General features: G+C 36.1%; 1 protein-coding gene across 1 annotated transcript in view; it reads right to left on the bottom strand.

Annotated features, from left to right (window-relative positions):
* TMTC2 (transmembrane O-mannosyltransferase targeting cadherins 2) overlaps positions 1 to 18481 on the bottom strand; it is a 399668-nt gene that overhangs the window by 180500 nt on the left and 200687 nt on the right. Inside the window, exon 3 of the mRNA XM_033117889.1 lies at positions 16252 to 17080. Within this exon, the coding sequence (XP_032973780.1) occupies positions 16252 to 17080 (829 nt within the window). The remainder of the gene's footprint in view (positions 1 to 16251; positions 17081 to 18481) is intronic.

The raw sequence follows: 18481 nt of genomic DNA, 5'->3' as shown, positions 1-18481 counted from the left end.
TCACTTTTATCAATAAAACAGTGCTGAATAGAGAAAAAGTATAGTTAATACTAGGGAAAAGGGGGTTAAAAATACTCAGCAAAAAAACACATTTCAAGAATAAAAATACTTAAGGGTGTAGAAAAATACTTATGCATGTTAATGAGAAAAAAGAACAGTGATTTATTAAATAGCTATACAAAATTTCTAAAAATAAGTATCAATTACTTTGCTATATGCACAAATCTTGAGCAACTATCATTTTAAAGTTTTTTTTTTTTTCTGTACTTCGAGCTGGCTAGTAAAGGGGACATGAATTGTCTTTGTCCCTTTTTCTGCTGTAGGACAACCAGATAAGGGTTCTGAAAGACTATACAACAAATACTTGAGTATGAGGCATTTTTGCATCACTTGGAAAACTTGTCACTGAAACAAAGAATGGTGTTTTTCACTTAACAGTCGTAAATATACAACTCATAAAAAACTAGTACACAAAGAGGTAAGATAGGAAGTATCACGACAAGTGTCAAAATCAAAACGCTCAATGCACTGCATGAAAACGACATTATCACATCAGTTGAGCAGTATAAACAGAGAAGGGCTGGCTTACTCTCCTGCAGCTCTAATCTTAACCAGCATGGATCTCAAGAGGGAATACTCACAAGCCATTAAAGGATCTTTTGCACCAAACACATCCACTGGAAACATATAGTGGTTAATGAAGATTACCAACCAGTAATTATCAGTAGGTATCTTGCTGAGAGGCAAAAATCCATACATTCTATCAATAGTCCTAAATAATATTGACATTCAGACGATTTACATGTCAGGTTAATTAAAATCCATAAGGAAGCTGTATTTTCCTATCAAATAGTCAGGAATGGATTTAGGATATACTATTTGAAGGCTAAATTTTTAACTTAAAAACCTCAGAAATAAATCTTGACTCCAGCCTCAATTGGAGAATGAGCTGAGAACCAACAGCACAACCACAGCATGCAGGCCTGTGACCAAAGCACCACATAGCCTCTTGCTTCTAGAATTGCACCACGGAGCACAGTATGGTGCCAGAAGTACTTCCGTGACTGTATAACCTTCCCTCAAGAAGAATCTCAAAACCGTTGTCCTTAAAGTGTAACAGCAAAAGAGATTTTGAAAATCTTGTACAATAGCTTCCAAATAACAGTTTCAAGAGCAAAGTAATTTCAAATATATCATTGTAATTGGAGATAAGAAACATGCAGTGAATACAGGGATTTATACGGTCACATTAATATGCTTGTTTTGTTTACACAAGCCCAGAAACTTAATACTACTTTAAAACTGTTAAACATTCACATGAAAGTGGGCAGCACCATTCCATCTTAATCACTCGAGTGAACATGACTTGCAGCCATTTTTGAAAAATACTTAACAGTCCTCAAAAATAGAGTGGATAGATATGAGGTGCTCTACACGAATACTGTAAACCATCAAAGCTTATTGGTAAAACTCAAAGAAAGTCAACCAACTAATAAAACCAGATAATATCTCAAAATAGTTCAAACTTTCTCATCTTTGCTGGTAGTCTCATGATAAATAGTTTGAGAAATTTACTCCAGTTTCCTGAGGAACAACAATAGAAGAAGAGAAGAAAAACATGTTGATCACATTTCTTTAATATACAAACTCCATGCTGCAACACGCAGAGCCCCAAACATTACAAAACAGTAAGTTTCCTCTGGCACCCAGGCAAAGAACTGCACTTAAGAAAAAAAATGCATTGACAATTAAGTAATCTGTTCTTGTCAAAATCTGACTCCCAGCTGTTCTATTGCATATCTAATCCACCTCCTTCTTTCTACACTTAACAATTCCTACAAAGTTTTCCTAATTAAAATATATGCCTACAATACTTCTGAAAAAGATATTAATGTTGATATTTGAATATAATATCCCATGGGATTTTGCGTTAGGAAATTGAATTAAGCTGTGTAAATTGAATGAATGTTCAGAGGAGCAGCAAGTATTATTGGGAATTAAAATCCTAAATACAAGACATAATAAAGCCTATAATATAGTTCTGCCCTCAAGAAGATTTGCTTTTGTCTTTTTTAAATTTGTTTCTCTCTACTATTTAATTAAATCACATTATGATTTTTTTTTTACTTGGAAAACAATAATTTTTTAAATCAAAACTTTCAATATATTTGATTCTTATTTAATTTCCAGCAAGCACATAATATGTATGTTCCTACTAGATCCCCAGGTGGTAATATTCATATTTTTAAATTACAAATAAAGTTAACACTAATATTCAAAGTGAAAAAGATGAGATTTTTAAGTTAATACCCATACACATAAAAATAGGGCTCACACTTTGTTTTAGTCATCTTCCTATAGAGTTATATATAAATAGTCCTCTACAGACAATAATTTTTCAATAATTATAGCACTTGGAACATCTCAGATTTTCCCACAATCCCTTGAGACTTAAATGAAATTTTCTTTTAAATCCACAGTCACCTGTAATAGGTATGTGTGTAACAGGGTAAAACTAAAAAGTACATTGTCTGCTCAAAAATCTGCTATATCTGTAACATTATCTAAATCTTTATATTACAACAGGATATGAATATATTTTACCCTTTTGTGTTTTGTCAGGGTCAAACACCTATAATTTGATTTTACATGAGACAGTACTCTAATATATTTTTTAGCTTACTTTAGCAGCTTTAGCTCTCTTTTGTTGAAGAATTAAAAATTTTTTAAATATCTGCTATGATCTTAAATTAACAACTCCATATAACTTCTAACATAGCTAACTATTCAGTATTACATGCCAGATTTGGAAATATTTCTTAGGTTTCTCTTTCTGGTAGTACAGTGAAACTCAACGTTCTGAAATTCCCTCCTTGTACAGAACACATAAAAATGCTACAGGTCCTCCACTATGGCCATGGCCAGTCCTCACAGTCAATCAGCCTGAGGGTCAATCTCTCCAATGAATGTGCCAGCAACAATCAGGGCTCAATTACAGCAGGAGGACACACACAACCCACACAAGGGACACACCTGTAGCATCCGGCTCAGATGACCAGAGATCCTGCACCCCTGGGACCCACAGAACACTACATAAGACCACTCTACTAAGACAGGGAGATGTAGCAGCCCTACCTAATACATAGAAACAAACACAGGGAGGTAACCAAAATGGGGAGACAAAGAAACATGCCCCAAATGAAAGAGCAGAACAAAGCTCCAGAAAAAGAACTAAACAATATGGAGACATGCAATCTACCAGATGCAGAGTTCAAAACACTGGTTATGACGATGCTCAGTGATCTTAGGGAGAATTTCAACAAAGAGAAAGGAAATATAAAACTGGAGACAGAAAACATAAAAAAGAACCAATCAGAAATGAAGAATATAGTAACTGAAATGGAGGATATGTTAGAGGGAATCAACAGCAGATGAGGTGAAGCAGAGGTTCGTATCAGCAATTTGGAAGACAAGGTAGCAGAAAACACCCAATGAGAACAGCAGAAAGAAACAAAAAAAAGAATGAAGGTAGTTTAAGGGACCTATGGGACAACATCAAGTGTACCAACATTCTCATCATAGGGGTACCAGAAGGAGAAGAGAGAGAGAACAAGGAATTGAAAACCTGTTAAGAAATAATGACTGAAAACTTTCTTAATCTGGCAAAGGAAATAGACATATAAGCCCAGGAAGTGCAGAGTCCCAAACAAGATGGACCCAAAGAGGCCCACACTGAGACACATCACAATTAAAATGCCAAAGATTAAAAACAAAAAGAGAATGTTAAAAGCAGCAAGAGAAAAGCAGTTAGTTATCTACAAGGGAGCTCCCATAAGACTGTCAGCTGATTTCTCTTAACAGAAACTTTGCAATCCAGAAGGGACTGGCAAGATATATTGAAAGTAATGAAGTGTAAGGACCTATAACCAGCAAAACTATTATTTAAAATCAAAGGAGGTTAAATGAGCTTCCCAGACAAGAACAAGTTAAAGGAGTTGATCACCACCAAACCAGTATTACAAGATATGTTAAAGGGACTTCTTTAAGAAGAACAAAAAGATTAAAAATATGAATAACAAAATGTCAATAGCTACTTACCTATCAATAAGTACTTTAAATGTAAATGAATTAAATGTTCCAGTCAAAAGACATAGGGCAGCTGAATGGACAATAAAAACAAGACTCATACATATGCTGCCTATAAGAGACCCACTTCAGATCAAAAAGACACACACAGACTGAAAATAACAGCATGGAAAAAGATATGATTTCATGCAAATGGCAACAAACAAAAAGCTGGGGTAGCAATACTTAAATTAGACAAAACATACTTTAAAACAAAAGCTGTAACATGAGACAAAGAAGGACCCAGTAATTACACTTCTGGGTATTTATCCAAAGAAACCCAAAACATTAATTCAAAAAAACACAGCATCCCTACGTTCATTGCAGCATTATTTACAACAGACAATATCTGGAAGCAATCTAAGTGTTTACAGATAGGCAAATGGATAAAGAAGAGATGCTATGTATATACAATGGAATATTACTCAGCCATAAAAAGAATGAAATCTTACCATCCGCAACAACATCGAGGGTATTAGGCTAAGTGAAATAAGTTAAAAAAAGACAAGTACCACGTGATTTCACTTATATGTGGAATCTAAAAGAAAAAAAACACAAAGTAAACGAATGAGCAAACTGAACAGAAACAAACTCATAGATACAGAGAGTATTTTGATGGTTGCCAGATGGGAAGGGCCTTGGAGGGATGGGTGAAAATGGGAAAGGGATTAAGAAGTACAAATTGTTAGTCATAAAAATAGTCAAGGGCATGTAAGGTACAACATGGAAAATACAGTCAATAATATTGTAATAACAATGTATGGTGTCAGATGGGTACTAGACTTATCAGGGTGATCACTTCATAAGTTATATAAATGTCTAATCAGTATGTTATACAACTGAAACAAATATAACACTGTATGTCAACTGTAATTGAAAAATTTTTTAAAATAAAGAAACTGAAATAAGGAGAGGTATGAGGGCAGGACTTCAGGGACACTGGTAATATTTTTTTCTGAAGCTGCAAAATGGGTATTTGTTTTGGCAGTATTCTTTAAATAGTACAACTATAAACTGTATGTGTGTATAGTTATACATATATATTTCTCAATGAATAATATATTTCACATATATATTTAATAAAATAAATGTTAACATTTTAAGAATCAAACACAAAAGCTAATATGGATATCAGAATTATTTAAATTCATACTTGTTTTAATCATACACTAGTTTCAATTCCTTTGAAATATCACCACGGTAAATATATTCAATCTAAGGCAATGCTCATTTTAGATTTGAGGGTTTTCAAAAGCCTATAAAGGTTCTACAAGTTTTGTTATGAGTAACCTCAAAGACTGAATCAGCAGTATGTCACCTGCTTCATCGATAACACAGCCACATAGGATTATTTTCCATTTTCACTGAGTCTGTTGTGGTCTGGTATTATTGGTTTTATTTGTTAGTTTGTGTTTTACCATATGGCCTACTCACAGTCATTAGAGCAGGAAAAAAAAGATGTGCCACTCCATTCTTAAGGGAAAGGAAACCATATGCTTTTGATCTTCTGTGAATACTCCATCCCAACTGGAAAACAACCATGCTTGATTTCATCAGGAATCCAATGTTTAAATGGGGCCTTAACAATTTAGCAAATTTACTTTTTAAACTATTTTAGTCTAGTTGCGTCAATGAGACACTTTCATTTTATTCTTGTCAGCTCCATTATTTTCTATTTCTTTTTTCTATTCAAAAGACAAGAGATGAACCTTCTGAAAAGAAGCAACACAGAATTTCTGTACCCAGCTGAAGCCTCATTCAACTTCTTACTGTTTTTCTCTCAATCAGCTTTTACTGGTGCTTTTAGCTAACTGTATCCTACTACATGTCTCTATAAAAAATGAAAATCTGTATTTTACAACTTTTTAACTCAGGCCAGAGAGTCTTCACAAAACCTGAATCTCCGTTGAAAAATGTTCATTTTACTTTAAAAGTAACATGACATATTCTCAAGACATATGATAATAAAATTTACTACTTAATTTCAAAGTAGCTGGTTAAATGCAATTCACCAAAGATTTTTTTTCTTTTAAAAAAAAGACACTCAATTAGAGGTAAACAAAAACTTAGGCCACAATATCCACAACGAATTAGTCAAGTTTCACATTAAGTAGAGGTTTAGATTTCACTTAAATTATGAGTAGTTTCCTAAATAAAATGATATTCCTTCAATATACTTTTTTCTTAAAATCTGAAACCATGAGAAGTTGAAGTAGGAGCACCAATTTTACAGAAATCCAGGAAGAAAGAAAAACTATCAAATATTGCATAGCCAAAAAAAACAACTATTTTGCCTGTTTTTCTTTATTTAAATGGGCAATATTTGTTATTTGCATTAGGAGGGATTGATATAGAATGCTTGGGTAATAATCACCTTTAGAGTTCCAAATATGTGTGTGTATATATATATATATATATATATATACATTGTTTATATAGAACCTTTCATATATGTACATTACAAGGAGGCATTAAAAATAAACTTTATCTTCTTAACAAATTTTCCTTGGATTAACCATGCTTAAGTTTTCCTAATTATTTTTTTAAGGAATTGTATTCAAACAATTAAAAATTATAGTTATATGTTCTTGAAAGAAAATTGATAGCTAATAAACCCCACCATTCTAAAGAACTGATTGATTTTTAATCTCTAAAAAAAAAAAAAAATTAAGTCCCTTTTAGCATACTAGCTATGCCACCTAAAGTTATCATTCTTTTTATGTTTATGTGCTAACTGATATGTTTATCTATAATAACTTTCTTAGTCTGTGCTCTTGACCTTAATTAATAAGGATGTTAGCAAATAGTTTGCTTTTAGGGAAGACACGTGATGAGTTTGAGATGCTAGCAAATCACCCAGGGGCAGAAGTTCCACATAGATATGAGGTCATGGGGAAAATAACTTAAATATTCAATAACACATTTATTAACCCCCTGTTATGTACCAGGTCGTATTCTAGATTCTATACAGAAAGGGAAATATAAAGACGGTCTTTGGACAGAACGTTGATGAATGAATCAGTTTAGGAAGGAGGCAAAACCGCAGAAGAGAGAGCTGTGGGAAATGCAAGAAAGATGGTCAAAATTGTGTAGTGTCTCGAAAGCCATAAAAGCAGAGACTACCAAGCTCTACTGAGAGCTGAAGACATGTAGGGGTTTAGATGAAGCCATAGGCCAAGAAAAAGGTGATCATACATTTAACCACTTTGCAATGAGTTAAGAAATGCTTTTTTTCACGCAAATACTAATCAGTATGGTTTATAATATATTGTTGTTTTAAACAGAAAAAAAGAAACCCTTTTAAATATTATATGGCTTGCTCATTAAAGCAGTCATCAGAGAACATTTCCTCTTTCCTAAGCATAAAAATGCAAAGAGTCATTGTGAAATCAGCAAACTACAGTAATCAACCACGTCTAGTATTTTCCTGACGTTATCAACCACATAATGAGACAGGACTTGTGGTTTACATAGTCCAAATCAGCTATTATTTTTCCACTCTCCCGATTTAAACTATAAATTAGCCGCAGTCACTATGACAAGCTTTACCCATCATCATTTGCATCCAATCAGTTAATGACTGGCAGCTGTCTACAAGACCTATTACTGAAGGCAGCAGCTTCAAAGTACAAAGCTTCATGAGGCTTAAAATCATATTGTTAAAGCACATGGGAGACTGAAGAACTCCAAAATTTGCAAAGGCTTTCAAAGGAAGGAAAAAACCCAGCTCAATGAAATAACTGTGATCTCACACAACCTTATGAAAGACTGGCTTTAAGGGGTTTCTAATCTTTTCCTAGGCTCAAATAACATAATAAAGGAAGAACAATCTGCCTTAAGGAAGATTACTGCCAGTCTCATAATTGCTAAGGAAGTAAGTATAGACAGAATTATTACTAGCATGTTAGAAATAGAAAAAATAAGGATCCTGGATTTAAAGAGTTTTGCTATGGATCAAAATGGAAGCATATGTCACAGAAAGCAGTCAGGGAATCCAAAACTAATTCCACTTCCAGTTCCATCCCTTGTATTCTGAAGCATATCATACAGCATAATATTTTATACCTTTCACATCATTATGCACGTACACCTTATCTCTAAACAGATTATAAATCCTCTTTAAGGAGAAAGATTATGCTTTAACATTTCTTAGTCAACATATTCCTTACTGAATGGCTTTTCTCGAACAGGCACTGCCCTAGTTGCTACATACATGACATTTTAAAAATGCAAAAATCCCTGCCTTTTTGTGTCTTATGTTCTAGTATAAGCTGAAAATATATTCAGACAATAAACACATAAACATGGAAATGTAGTATGTCAACTACTAATAAGTGTTATGAGAAAAATGACTCATGGGAAGAGGATAGGGAATGCTGGATAAGGCAGAGGCAGATGGGTAGTTGCAATTGTTAAAAGGATAGCCAACTGTACGTAAAGCAACTCACTTATAATGCAACCTCTGACCAAAGTCCTAAAGGAGGTGAGGGAGACAGAGGTAAGAATATCCTAGGAATCACATTCCAGGAAGAAGCAATGACAAGTATAAAAAGCTCTGAGGCAGGAGCTTATGTGGCACACAGTAGGCATCTCAAAGGGACTAGTAGGATTGGAGCAGAAGAAGTATAGGGCTAAGTCTGCACTTCTACTTTGGGACAAACTGGGAGTCAGTGGGGCCAGACTCCCAATCGCAATGCCAGACCCTGGCTTGTGTTTCAAAAGGATCATTAGGGCTGCTGGTTAAACGTAGACTCTAAGGATGTAAAAATGGAAGCAGAGGTTCAGCTCAGACATATAAAGACATTGGAAGTCGTCATTCTCATCCTTACAAGAAGAAAAAGCTAAACAAATAAAAAACAGTGACTTTTCTTGAACGACCAGTGAGCTGAGGTCACAGGGCAAACCATCACCCTAAAATCTGGAGAGACAGGCAAATCCCAAGTCATGGCAGAGATGTGATTACCTGGAACAGAAGCTGTTGGAGACAGAATTTGACAGGAACATTTAATTGGTAATTTTGAGACGTTGCTGAGGATGAATGTGGATTAGCTTGACAGTGAGAAACTCTCAGGGGCCACAGTGAGCTTGGGGGGCTCTATAATTTTGAGCATTTTGCCTCCATGGACACTACCAGGTTCTCACTGTGAAGAGCCAAGAAAGATGTCCTTCTGGCTCTGGGAGCAGGAGGGAAAGAATAAACGTTTTGAAAGAAACACAATGGTCCCCCACCTCATCTGGGGGATACAGTCCAAGACCCCCAGTGCATGCCTGAAACCACAGATAGCACCAAACCCTATACAGGCATGTGTTACTTAGGAAAGGGATACATTCTGAGAAGTGCTTTGCTCCGCAATTTCCTCCTGTGTGAACTTCAGAGAGTGCACTTACACGAACATATATAGTACTTTTATACGGCTGGCAATGCAGTAGGTTTGATTACACCAGCATCGCCTCAAACATGTGAGTAATGCATTGCAAGGCCTTAATGACAGCTCCTACCTCACTAGGCAACAGGAATTTTTTCGCTCCATTATTATCTTTTAAGATCACTATCATGCATGCAGTCTGTTGACAGAAATGTCGTTATACGGCACATGACTACATGTATATGTTTTTCTCCTATACATACATAACCATGATAAAGTTTAATTTATAAATTAGGCACAGTAAGAGATTAACAACAATAACTAATAAAATATAGTCATATATTGTCATATATTGTAATATTATATAATATATATTATATAATATATATACATATATAACATATATGTATATATATTACTATATACATAGTAATATATATAATATATTGTAATATTATAATCATATATTGTAATAAAAGTTACGTGTTGTTGGTCTCTCTCTCCCCCTGATAACAGATCCCGTAACTGAGACAGCTACTAAGTAACTAAGGGACAGGTAGGGTATTCTGTAAGCCCTCACTTAGCGTCATCCATACTTTCTTCGAACCTGAGACTTCAGGCAAAACGACCTATAAGGAAATCAATTTACCATAGCGCTAATAATATAAACAAGAGTTAAGCACCTACAGAATATTTTTGGTTATAAAAATCTCACCAGACTTCTAAATAAAGACCCAAAACACTTCTAATATTAGACACTTAAATAAATGTGAACTACATATACATTTAAGATTAATAAAAACAATAAACAAATACAATAAAGATGCCAGCTACAAAATCAATGTACAAAAATCCACTGCATTCCAATATACTAACAATGAAATCTCAGAAAAATTTTTTAAAAATTCCTTTTGCAATTGCAACAAAAAGAATAAAATATCTAGAAATAAACTTAACCAAGAATGTGAAGGACCTGTACACTGAAAACTACATTTTCAAAAGAAATTAAAGAAGACACAAAGGAAATAATGGAAAGACATTCCAGGTTCATGCATTGGAAGAATTAACATAGTTAAAATGGCCATATTACCCACAGCGATATACAGATTTAATGCAATCCCCATCAAAATCCCAATGGCATTTTTTAAAGAACTAGAACAAAAAATCTTCAGATTGCTATGGAACCACAAAAGACCCCGAGTAGCCAAAGCAATCCTAAGAAAAAAGAACAATGCTGAAGGTATCATACTCCCTGACTTCAGCTTGTACTACAGGGCAACAAAAATCAAAACAGCATGGTATTGGCAGAAAAACAGACACACACAGACCAATGTAATAGAATTGAACCCAGAAATAAACCGACATAAATATGGACAGATAATTTTCGACAAAGGAGCCAAAAACATACAATGGAGAAAAGAAAGCCTCTTCAATAAATGGTGCTGGCAGAATTGGATAGCCACATGCAAAAGAATGAAACTAGATTGCTATCTGTCACCATGTACCAAAATTAAACGCAAAATGGATCAAAGGCCTAAACGTAAGACCTGAAACAATAAACTGCATAGAAGAAAACATAGGTACTAAACTTATGCACCTTGGGTTCAAAAAGGATTGTATGAATTTGACCTCAAAGGCAATGGAAGTAAAAGCTGAAATAAATGAATGGAACTATATCAAACTAAAAAGCTTCTGCACAGCAAAAGAAACCATTGACAAAGAGGCAACAAACCGAATGGGAGAAGATTTTTGCAAACAACATCTCCGATAAGGGTCTAATATCCAAAATATATAAGGAACTCATATAACTCAACAACAAAAAGTCAAACAATCCAATTAAAAAATGAGCAGAGGACCTGAAGAGACATTTCTCCAAAGAGGACATAGAGATGACGAATAGACATATGAAAAGATGCTCAACATCACTGATCAGCAGAGAAATGCAAATAAAAACCACGATGAGGTATCACTTCATTCCAGTTAGAATGGCTATCATCAACAAGAGAAATAATAAAAAGTGTTGGAGAGGTTGTGGAGAAAAAGGAACCCTCATACACTGTTGGTGGGAATGCAGATTGGTGCAGCTATGGAAGGCAGTGTGGAGGTTCTTAAAAAAAATTAAGAATAGAATTACCATATGACCCAGCAATCCCTCCCCTGGGTATCTACCCAAAAAATCTGAAAACAGTTATTCATAAATGTGCACCGACGTTCACTGCAGTTTTATTTACAGTGGCCAAGACATGGAAACAACCAAAGTGTCTTTCGATAGATGACTGGGTCAAGAAGATGTGGTAAATACACACAATGGAATACTATTCTGCCATAAGAAAAGATAAAATAGTGCCATTTGTGACAATATGGATGGATCTTGAGATTATTAAACTAAGCAAAATAAGTCAGAGAGAAAAAGCTGAGAACCATATGACTTTATTGATATATGGGATATAAACCTGAAAGCAAGAAAAGAACAAGACAAACAAAGAAACAAAATCTCATAGACACAGACAAGTTTAGTGGTTACCAGAGGGTAAAGGGGGAGGGGGTGGTAGATGAGGGTAAACGGGATCAAATATATGGTGATGGAAGGAGAACTGACTCTGGGTGGTGAGCACACAAAGTGATACATAGATGATGTATTACAGAATTGTACACTTGAAACCTATGTAATTTTACTAACTATTGTCACCCCGATAAATTTTAAGTAAAAAAAAACAAATTACAAATTGCCAGTTTTAAAAAAATAGTCACGGGGATGTAAAGTACAGCATAGGAAATACAGTGAATAACGTTGTAGTAACTATGTGGTGTCAGATAGATACTGGACTTAGTGGGGTGATCACTTCATACATTATACACGTATAAAGGTATAATCATCATGCTGTATATCTGAAACTAATGTCAACTGTAATTAAAAAATAAATTTTTTTTTTAATTACAATTAAACAAAAAGGTAAGAGAATGACTTTCCAACCCGCTTATTCCAGTTCACCATGGTGCGTGGCCAGAGCCTCTCCCTGAAGCTCAGGGCGAAAGATGGGAACCCACCAAGGACATGACACCCTTCCACCCATCACAGGGCACGGGCGCGCGGGCACGCGCGCACACACACACGCACACACACACGCGCACACACACACACACACACTCACACTGGGACAGTGCAAACATGCCAATGAATCTAACATGCACATCTTTGGGATGTGGGAGGAAGCTGGAGTATCCAGAGAAAACCCACACAGACATGGGGGGAACATATAAATTCCACACAGACAGTGGCCCCAACTAAGAATTGATTTTTTTTTCTCATCAATGTTATTACCAAATGCCATCATTCAAGGACTTGCTGTAGAGCGCGTATACACTGAACAAAGGTGTGAGTCACGTCTCAGGCAGGATGGAGCAGACGGCCCGAGATTTCATCACACTGCTCAGAACAGCACGCAATTTAACAGTTACGAAATGTTTATTTCTGGAATTTTCCATATGATATTTTCAGACCAAGGGTGACCACAGGTGACTGAAAGTAGGGAAAGGAAACCCTTGGATAAAGGAGAAATACTGTATGCCCTTATCTTTCTCCATAACAAAGGTCTTCTCTCCAAGGGAAAGACCTTACCAAAGCTTTGAGCTGTGGAGGAAAGGCATTGGTCTTACTCCAGACCCATCTAGCCTTACCGTTTCAAAAGGAAGAGGAGATAGGGAAAATGCATGAACACTCAGGAAGGTCGCAGCCCAGAAACACTAGGATTTAATCATAAAGTAACAGAATACTAGACTCCACACTCATTTTACCAATATATCAATATGGCTCCAGTGTAAGTACAGGGGGTTACAGTGGAAAGAGATGCAAAACACAGACTCTCAGTTCTTAGAGAAGCCCAAAGACAACAGGAGGGACAAGAATGAAGACATCAGGAAAATCTGAAGCCTCTGGCACCTGTAACTACAGCAAACATTAAACACAGCCAACTCCTAGCCAGACTAACATTAAACCTCACAATAAGCCTATTTACCTCAGTTCCTATTACCAGATACATCATGTCATTTTCAACAAAACATTACAAGGCACGCTAAAAGATAAGAAAATAGAAGCAGGGAGATCAGGCCACAGGCTTTCACTAATAATCCAATAAAAGATGAAGTTGGCTTGGGCCATGGTGGTAACAGTGGAGGTAGCAAAACATGGTCAAGTTCTGGATGTATTTTCGAAGAGACAGCAGAGAGGATATGCTGATAAAATGGATGTGGGATGTGAAAGAAAAAGAGGAGGCATGGATGACTCCAAAGCGTTGATCAGAGCTACTGGAAAAATGCAGTTGCCATCCACTGAGATGGTAAAGTCTTCAGGATTACAGTAGTTCAGGAATTCGATGTCTCAAGACATAATACCAGTCAGCTGTCTATTCATTTAACTAATAAAGATGACACAGAAATATATTACAAACCAAGGAAATGCTTAAGATTAATTTACCAAGTGAATGAATAAACCAAAAAATGATCAAACATTTTAACCATGTCACCAAAATAACTTAATTAAAATCATAATCATAACTGTCAACAGTCATAGTAGGTAACACTGGAAAATATCTGGGAGTTTACAAAATGCTTTCGCCTACTCTGGGACAGAGACTGTCACTTACACTCTAGCAGCTGAGTACCTGCCCTTCTCTTCTTCCAGAGCAATAAAATCTGGTTGGGTACTTGGCTTCCCAGAATAGTGATACCATTTCCCAGTCTTCTTTGAAGCTAGGTGTGGCCAATGGTCTGTGAGCAAACGTGGGGTGTGCAATTTCTGTGATATGCACTTAAAAAGAATGGTTTTACCCACCACTTGCCCTCTCTCTCCCTCTTCCTGTTAGCTGAAGTGCTGATGTGATAATGAGCCATTTTGGACCATATGGACAGGGTGACACTACTGAGATGGCAAGGGAACAAAAGAGAAGCAGCCTGGATCCTGAAAACCCAAGGCGCCATCTTATCAGCTCTGGGCTACACATACTTAGACTGTTACATGAAAGAATAGAGCTATCTTATTTAAGCTACTGTTATCATGGCTCTTTGTTACAGTAGCTTAAAACTCAACCAATAAATGTAATAAATCCTCAGAATAACCACGTGATGCAAATAATATGCAAGGGTTTTCTTCTTCTTTTAATTCCTTACTATGTATATGTTTTAAACAGCAGGTAAATACGCTGGCAACATAGCCTTGTTTTATATACTTATATCTACCAGTGAAGAAAAACTAACTGAAACTCATTCTGTATGAGAACTGTATGCAACAATTTTACAGCAAGATTTAGGTTCTGGCATTTAATAAACTGTGTAGCACTACCTAGAGAAGCCCCACGGTGAAGGTTTTTTTCATGAGAATCTCCATTTTAATGCTTCTAGTGCTATTAAAATCCCTGCAATCTATCAAGCACGGTAAGTACCAACAATTAGTTCCGTGGCTTAAAGAAATATGTAGTTGCTCACTGAATTCTTGATTTAATTGGTAATCAGAAAAGAATGCCAGGGCTGCTTCTGGAGTGTCTAGATCTTTGGATATATATACCCTGGCATTCATCAGCATCCCATTTCATACAATTGCAACAGTTTAATACTTTCGGTATTTGAATACCCGTACAGAACTGTGTTGGAAAAAGTAGAAAAAGACCTAGTAGAAAAGTAGAAAAGACATAGTAGAAAATGCTATGCAATCAAACATAATTTAAAGGATAACTGAAAAAATGACTTATGAAGAACAAGACTATTTGGCACTATTTACTATTATTATAAATACAGTATTATGCATAAAATATGCATACTTCATATGTAACTTTTGATAACATTCGATGAGTATCTTTTCTTCTCGTTCCTTTTCTAAAGTACCAATAACCAAAGCTTCAAGTTCTTGACCTCGACACAATGGGCTGAATATATTAAATGTAAACTTACTTTCATTCAATTGCTGTCTAGCTTCCACCACCATTTAATTGCCTACACCAGATACATCCATTGTAACAGCTTTTGACTATTCATTTATGCTCTAAAGGAGTCTACTTTCTACCCTGGATATTGATTCTGAGATTTGCTGAAATAACTTTCTAAATCCAAAACAATAGTAAAAAATATGATCCATCTTCTCATTGTACAGTGGAAATTTTATTTCCCCAAGGGACTTAAGAGCTCTTAAATAAGAATGTGCTAACTACTTGGCAACACCCGATGATTTTAGCCTCTGCTGAGCTCGGGTGATTCACACTTGCATGCGTATACACTGACACCTAGAGACACAATTCCAACATTCAGAGGTAGCCTTACCTCCAAATCTGTTAAAGATGTCAGTGTTAGTCCTATGGAATTTCCTCAGGTGAGGCTTAGAAAACAGAACAGCTAAAGTATATGTAAGTGGGATAACCTGACTTTTCTTACATGATGAAAGTGACGATGTCCATAGCAGTATTTGAAAATGTGAAAAACAAGCATTTTTCTAAACTTGTGATAGTCAATATTTTTACAGAACAGTTCTAATTCCTCTGGACAAGTGTAGCCAAAAACAGAGGAAAATAATACTTCCCTATTCCAAACATGCTGATACGTCTCTGAATTGTACTGCTCATCTCTTAACAAATAATAAAAAAGAAGGAACGATAATAGGTATTGCACAAAAGGACCTCATCTTCCTTAATACTGTATTTTAAGGCAAAAAGCAAAGATATACAAAGGCAGAAAGAGTAAACCGTCTAGGCAAAAGAATAAAATAAATTATTACCTTTAGCTGGGTTTACTTTTATCCCTGACCTATACAGCATTTCCTCATTCTGCCAGTCTCCATTCCTGATTGCAGTCTTGAGTCCATAGAAAACAATTAAAGTAGCTGTAGCATAAAAAATCAAGCTCTTGAGGAACCGCTTTTGGACTTTAACATACAGGGCTCTGGCACCCACTGTAATGAGGAGGCAGAAGCCCATACTAGGAATATACAATACTCGCTCAGCAATTACAAAACCGACATAGAAAAACAGGTTCGTGGCAGGAACAAAGGGTATGATTAACAAAGATAAAGACAGAACAACGATGTTCTCGGTAGAAGGAAGTTGTGTTCTCTGGGACACATTATTTTTAATGCCATTCTCGACTTTGGATGCAAAGCTGGGCTTAATCTCTGAGTTCCGGCACTCCACATCTGAATGGCAGCTATGTCCATTGGCATTCTGCTTGCCATTGCTTACAAATTTCTCATTGCATTCTCTGTCCATGCTTGGGCTCTTCAAACCATAGTAGGCAAGGAGGAGGAGCCCAACATAGAGGGCCACGGTGTGTAGGTTTCTCCAGTCACAAACTGTTTTGAGCAGAGGCACGGCATCCATTGACCAATCAAAACTGAGAGTATCTGGGCAGAGCAACAGCCAGAGGTTCTTGGTGGGCAGGTAGAAGAAGGTGAGCGTGCGAGCCAGGAGGCTGTCCGAATCGGCAGCTGGGTTGTCAGAGTTGGAAAAGCTCGGTGGTTTGTTTCCCATCCAGTATAAACGGGCACCCAAAAGGGAAGTACCCCAGAAAGTTAACAAACTAATGCTGAGGAAAAGAGACAAGTTCTTCCCCTGAAAACAAAAAAACAAAAAAAAAAAAAAAGAGGGGGAAAAAATTAAGATCATCGATACAGCATGAAAACACTTCACTTAACTTTTTGAGATGAAATACTTTCTTAAATGGACAGTTAAAAATGCAGCGCTATGCCTCAAATATATGACTGCATTTCCATCTGCTTCTAAACCTGTGGAGGGGAATTCTAACATGAAAAAAAATTGACTGTAGAATCCTACTTCGTGTGCAACTTTTGATAACGTTCAATGAGTGTCTTTTTTTCTCGTTCATTTTCTAAAGTAGCACTAACCAAAGCTTCAAGTTCTTGACCTCGACAAAATGGGTTGAATATATTTCCCTCTTGGAATCACGTCAAAACAGGACAACAATAAAGTACTTGGCATTCTGCATGGGCTATAGTAGGCACCTAATGACACAAAGTAAACTGTCTTCTTTCATTGTATAGTTTAGATTCTGGGGGAAAACAAAGTGCAATCATGACAGAAAACATGGGGTATGACAATACTTTGCTCAGCTCTCAGGTAGGAACAGTATTTAGAGCTACATCTATGCCAGTCCTCATCTCATTGTCTTGGATCTCCTTGCAGAATTTACAGAATACGCGTTCATCTGCCACCCCCATGCCACCACTGACATCAATGACATCAAACATTCATTAACACTCTTCATGAATCCCCAATTTTTCACGTTGATGACAACTTTTTAAAAATAAAATGACTTTAAGAACTGATTTACTATTTTAAGAGAAAGAAAGTTGTCAGAGGAAGGCAAAAAGGCATCACTGTTAATGAGAATGTTCTGGCGGACTCTTTCAGCGTGAAGAACTTACTGACCTCAAACGACCTGAGTTCTGAAGAGGCAGTTAGGGGAGAGAGAGGGATGGATACCATATCCCATCCCATCCCCAATGATTCACTGGTAATGCGATCTCGTACTGCACACAATCTGGCCTTGCACAGAATTTTTGTACTCAATGACATTCAGAATGGTGCTTGGCACCTTACAATGGATCTATCAAATATTCAGTTTAAAAAAACAATTTGCAGTGGTTACCAGCGGGTGGTAGGAGAGGGTAAAGGGGGTCAAATATACGGTGATGGAAGGAGAACTGTCTCTGGGTGGTGAGCACACAATGTAATATAGAGATGATGTATTACAGAATTGTACACTTGAAATCTATGTAATTCTAGTAACCATTGTCACCCCGATAAATTTAATTTCTTAAAAATCTGCAAAAGACAACAAAAGCAAAAACAAATGGGATTATATTAAACTAAAAAGCTTCATCAAAGCAAAGGAAACCATAAACAAAATGAAAAGTAATCTGTGGAATGGAGAAAATATTTTGAAATCAAGTATCTGATAAGGGGTTAATAGCCAAAATATTAGGTTGGTGC

The sequence above is a fragment of the Rhinolophus ferrumequinum genome, chromosome 10 (assembly GCF_004115265.2).
Source record: "Rhinolophus ferrumequinum isolate MPI-CBG mRhiFer1 chromosome 10, mRhiFer1_v1.p, whole genome shotgun sequence".
NCBI lineage: Eukaryota > Metazoa > Chordata > Mammalia > Chiroptera > Rhinolophidae > Rhinolophus > Rhinolophus ferrumequinum.
This window is presented reverse-complemented; position numbering and strand designations above follow the sequence as displayed.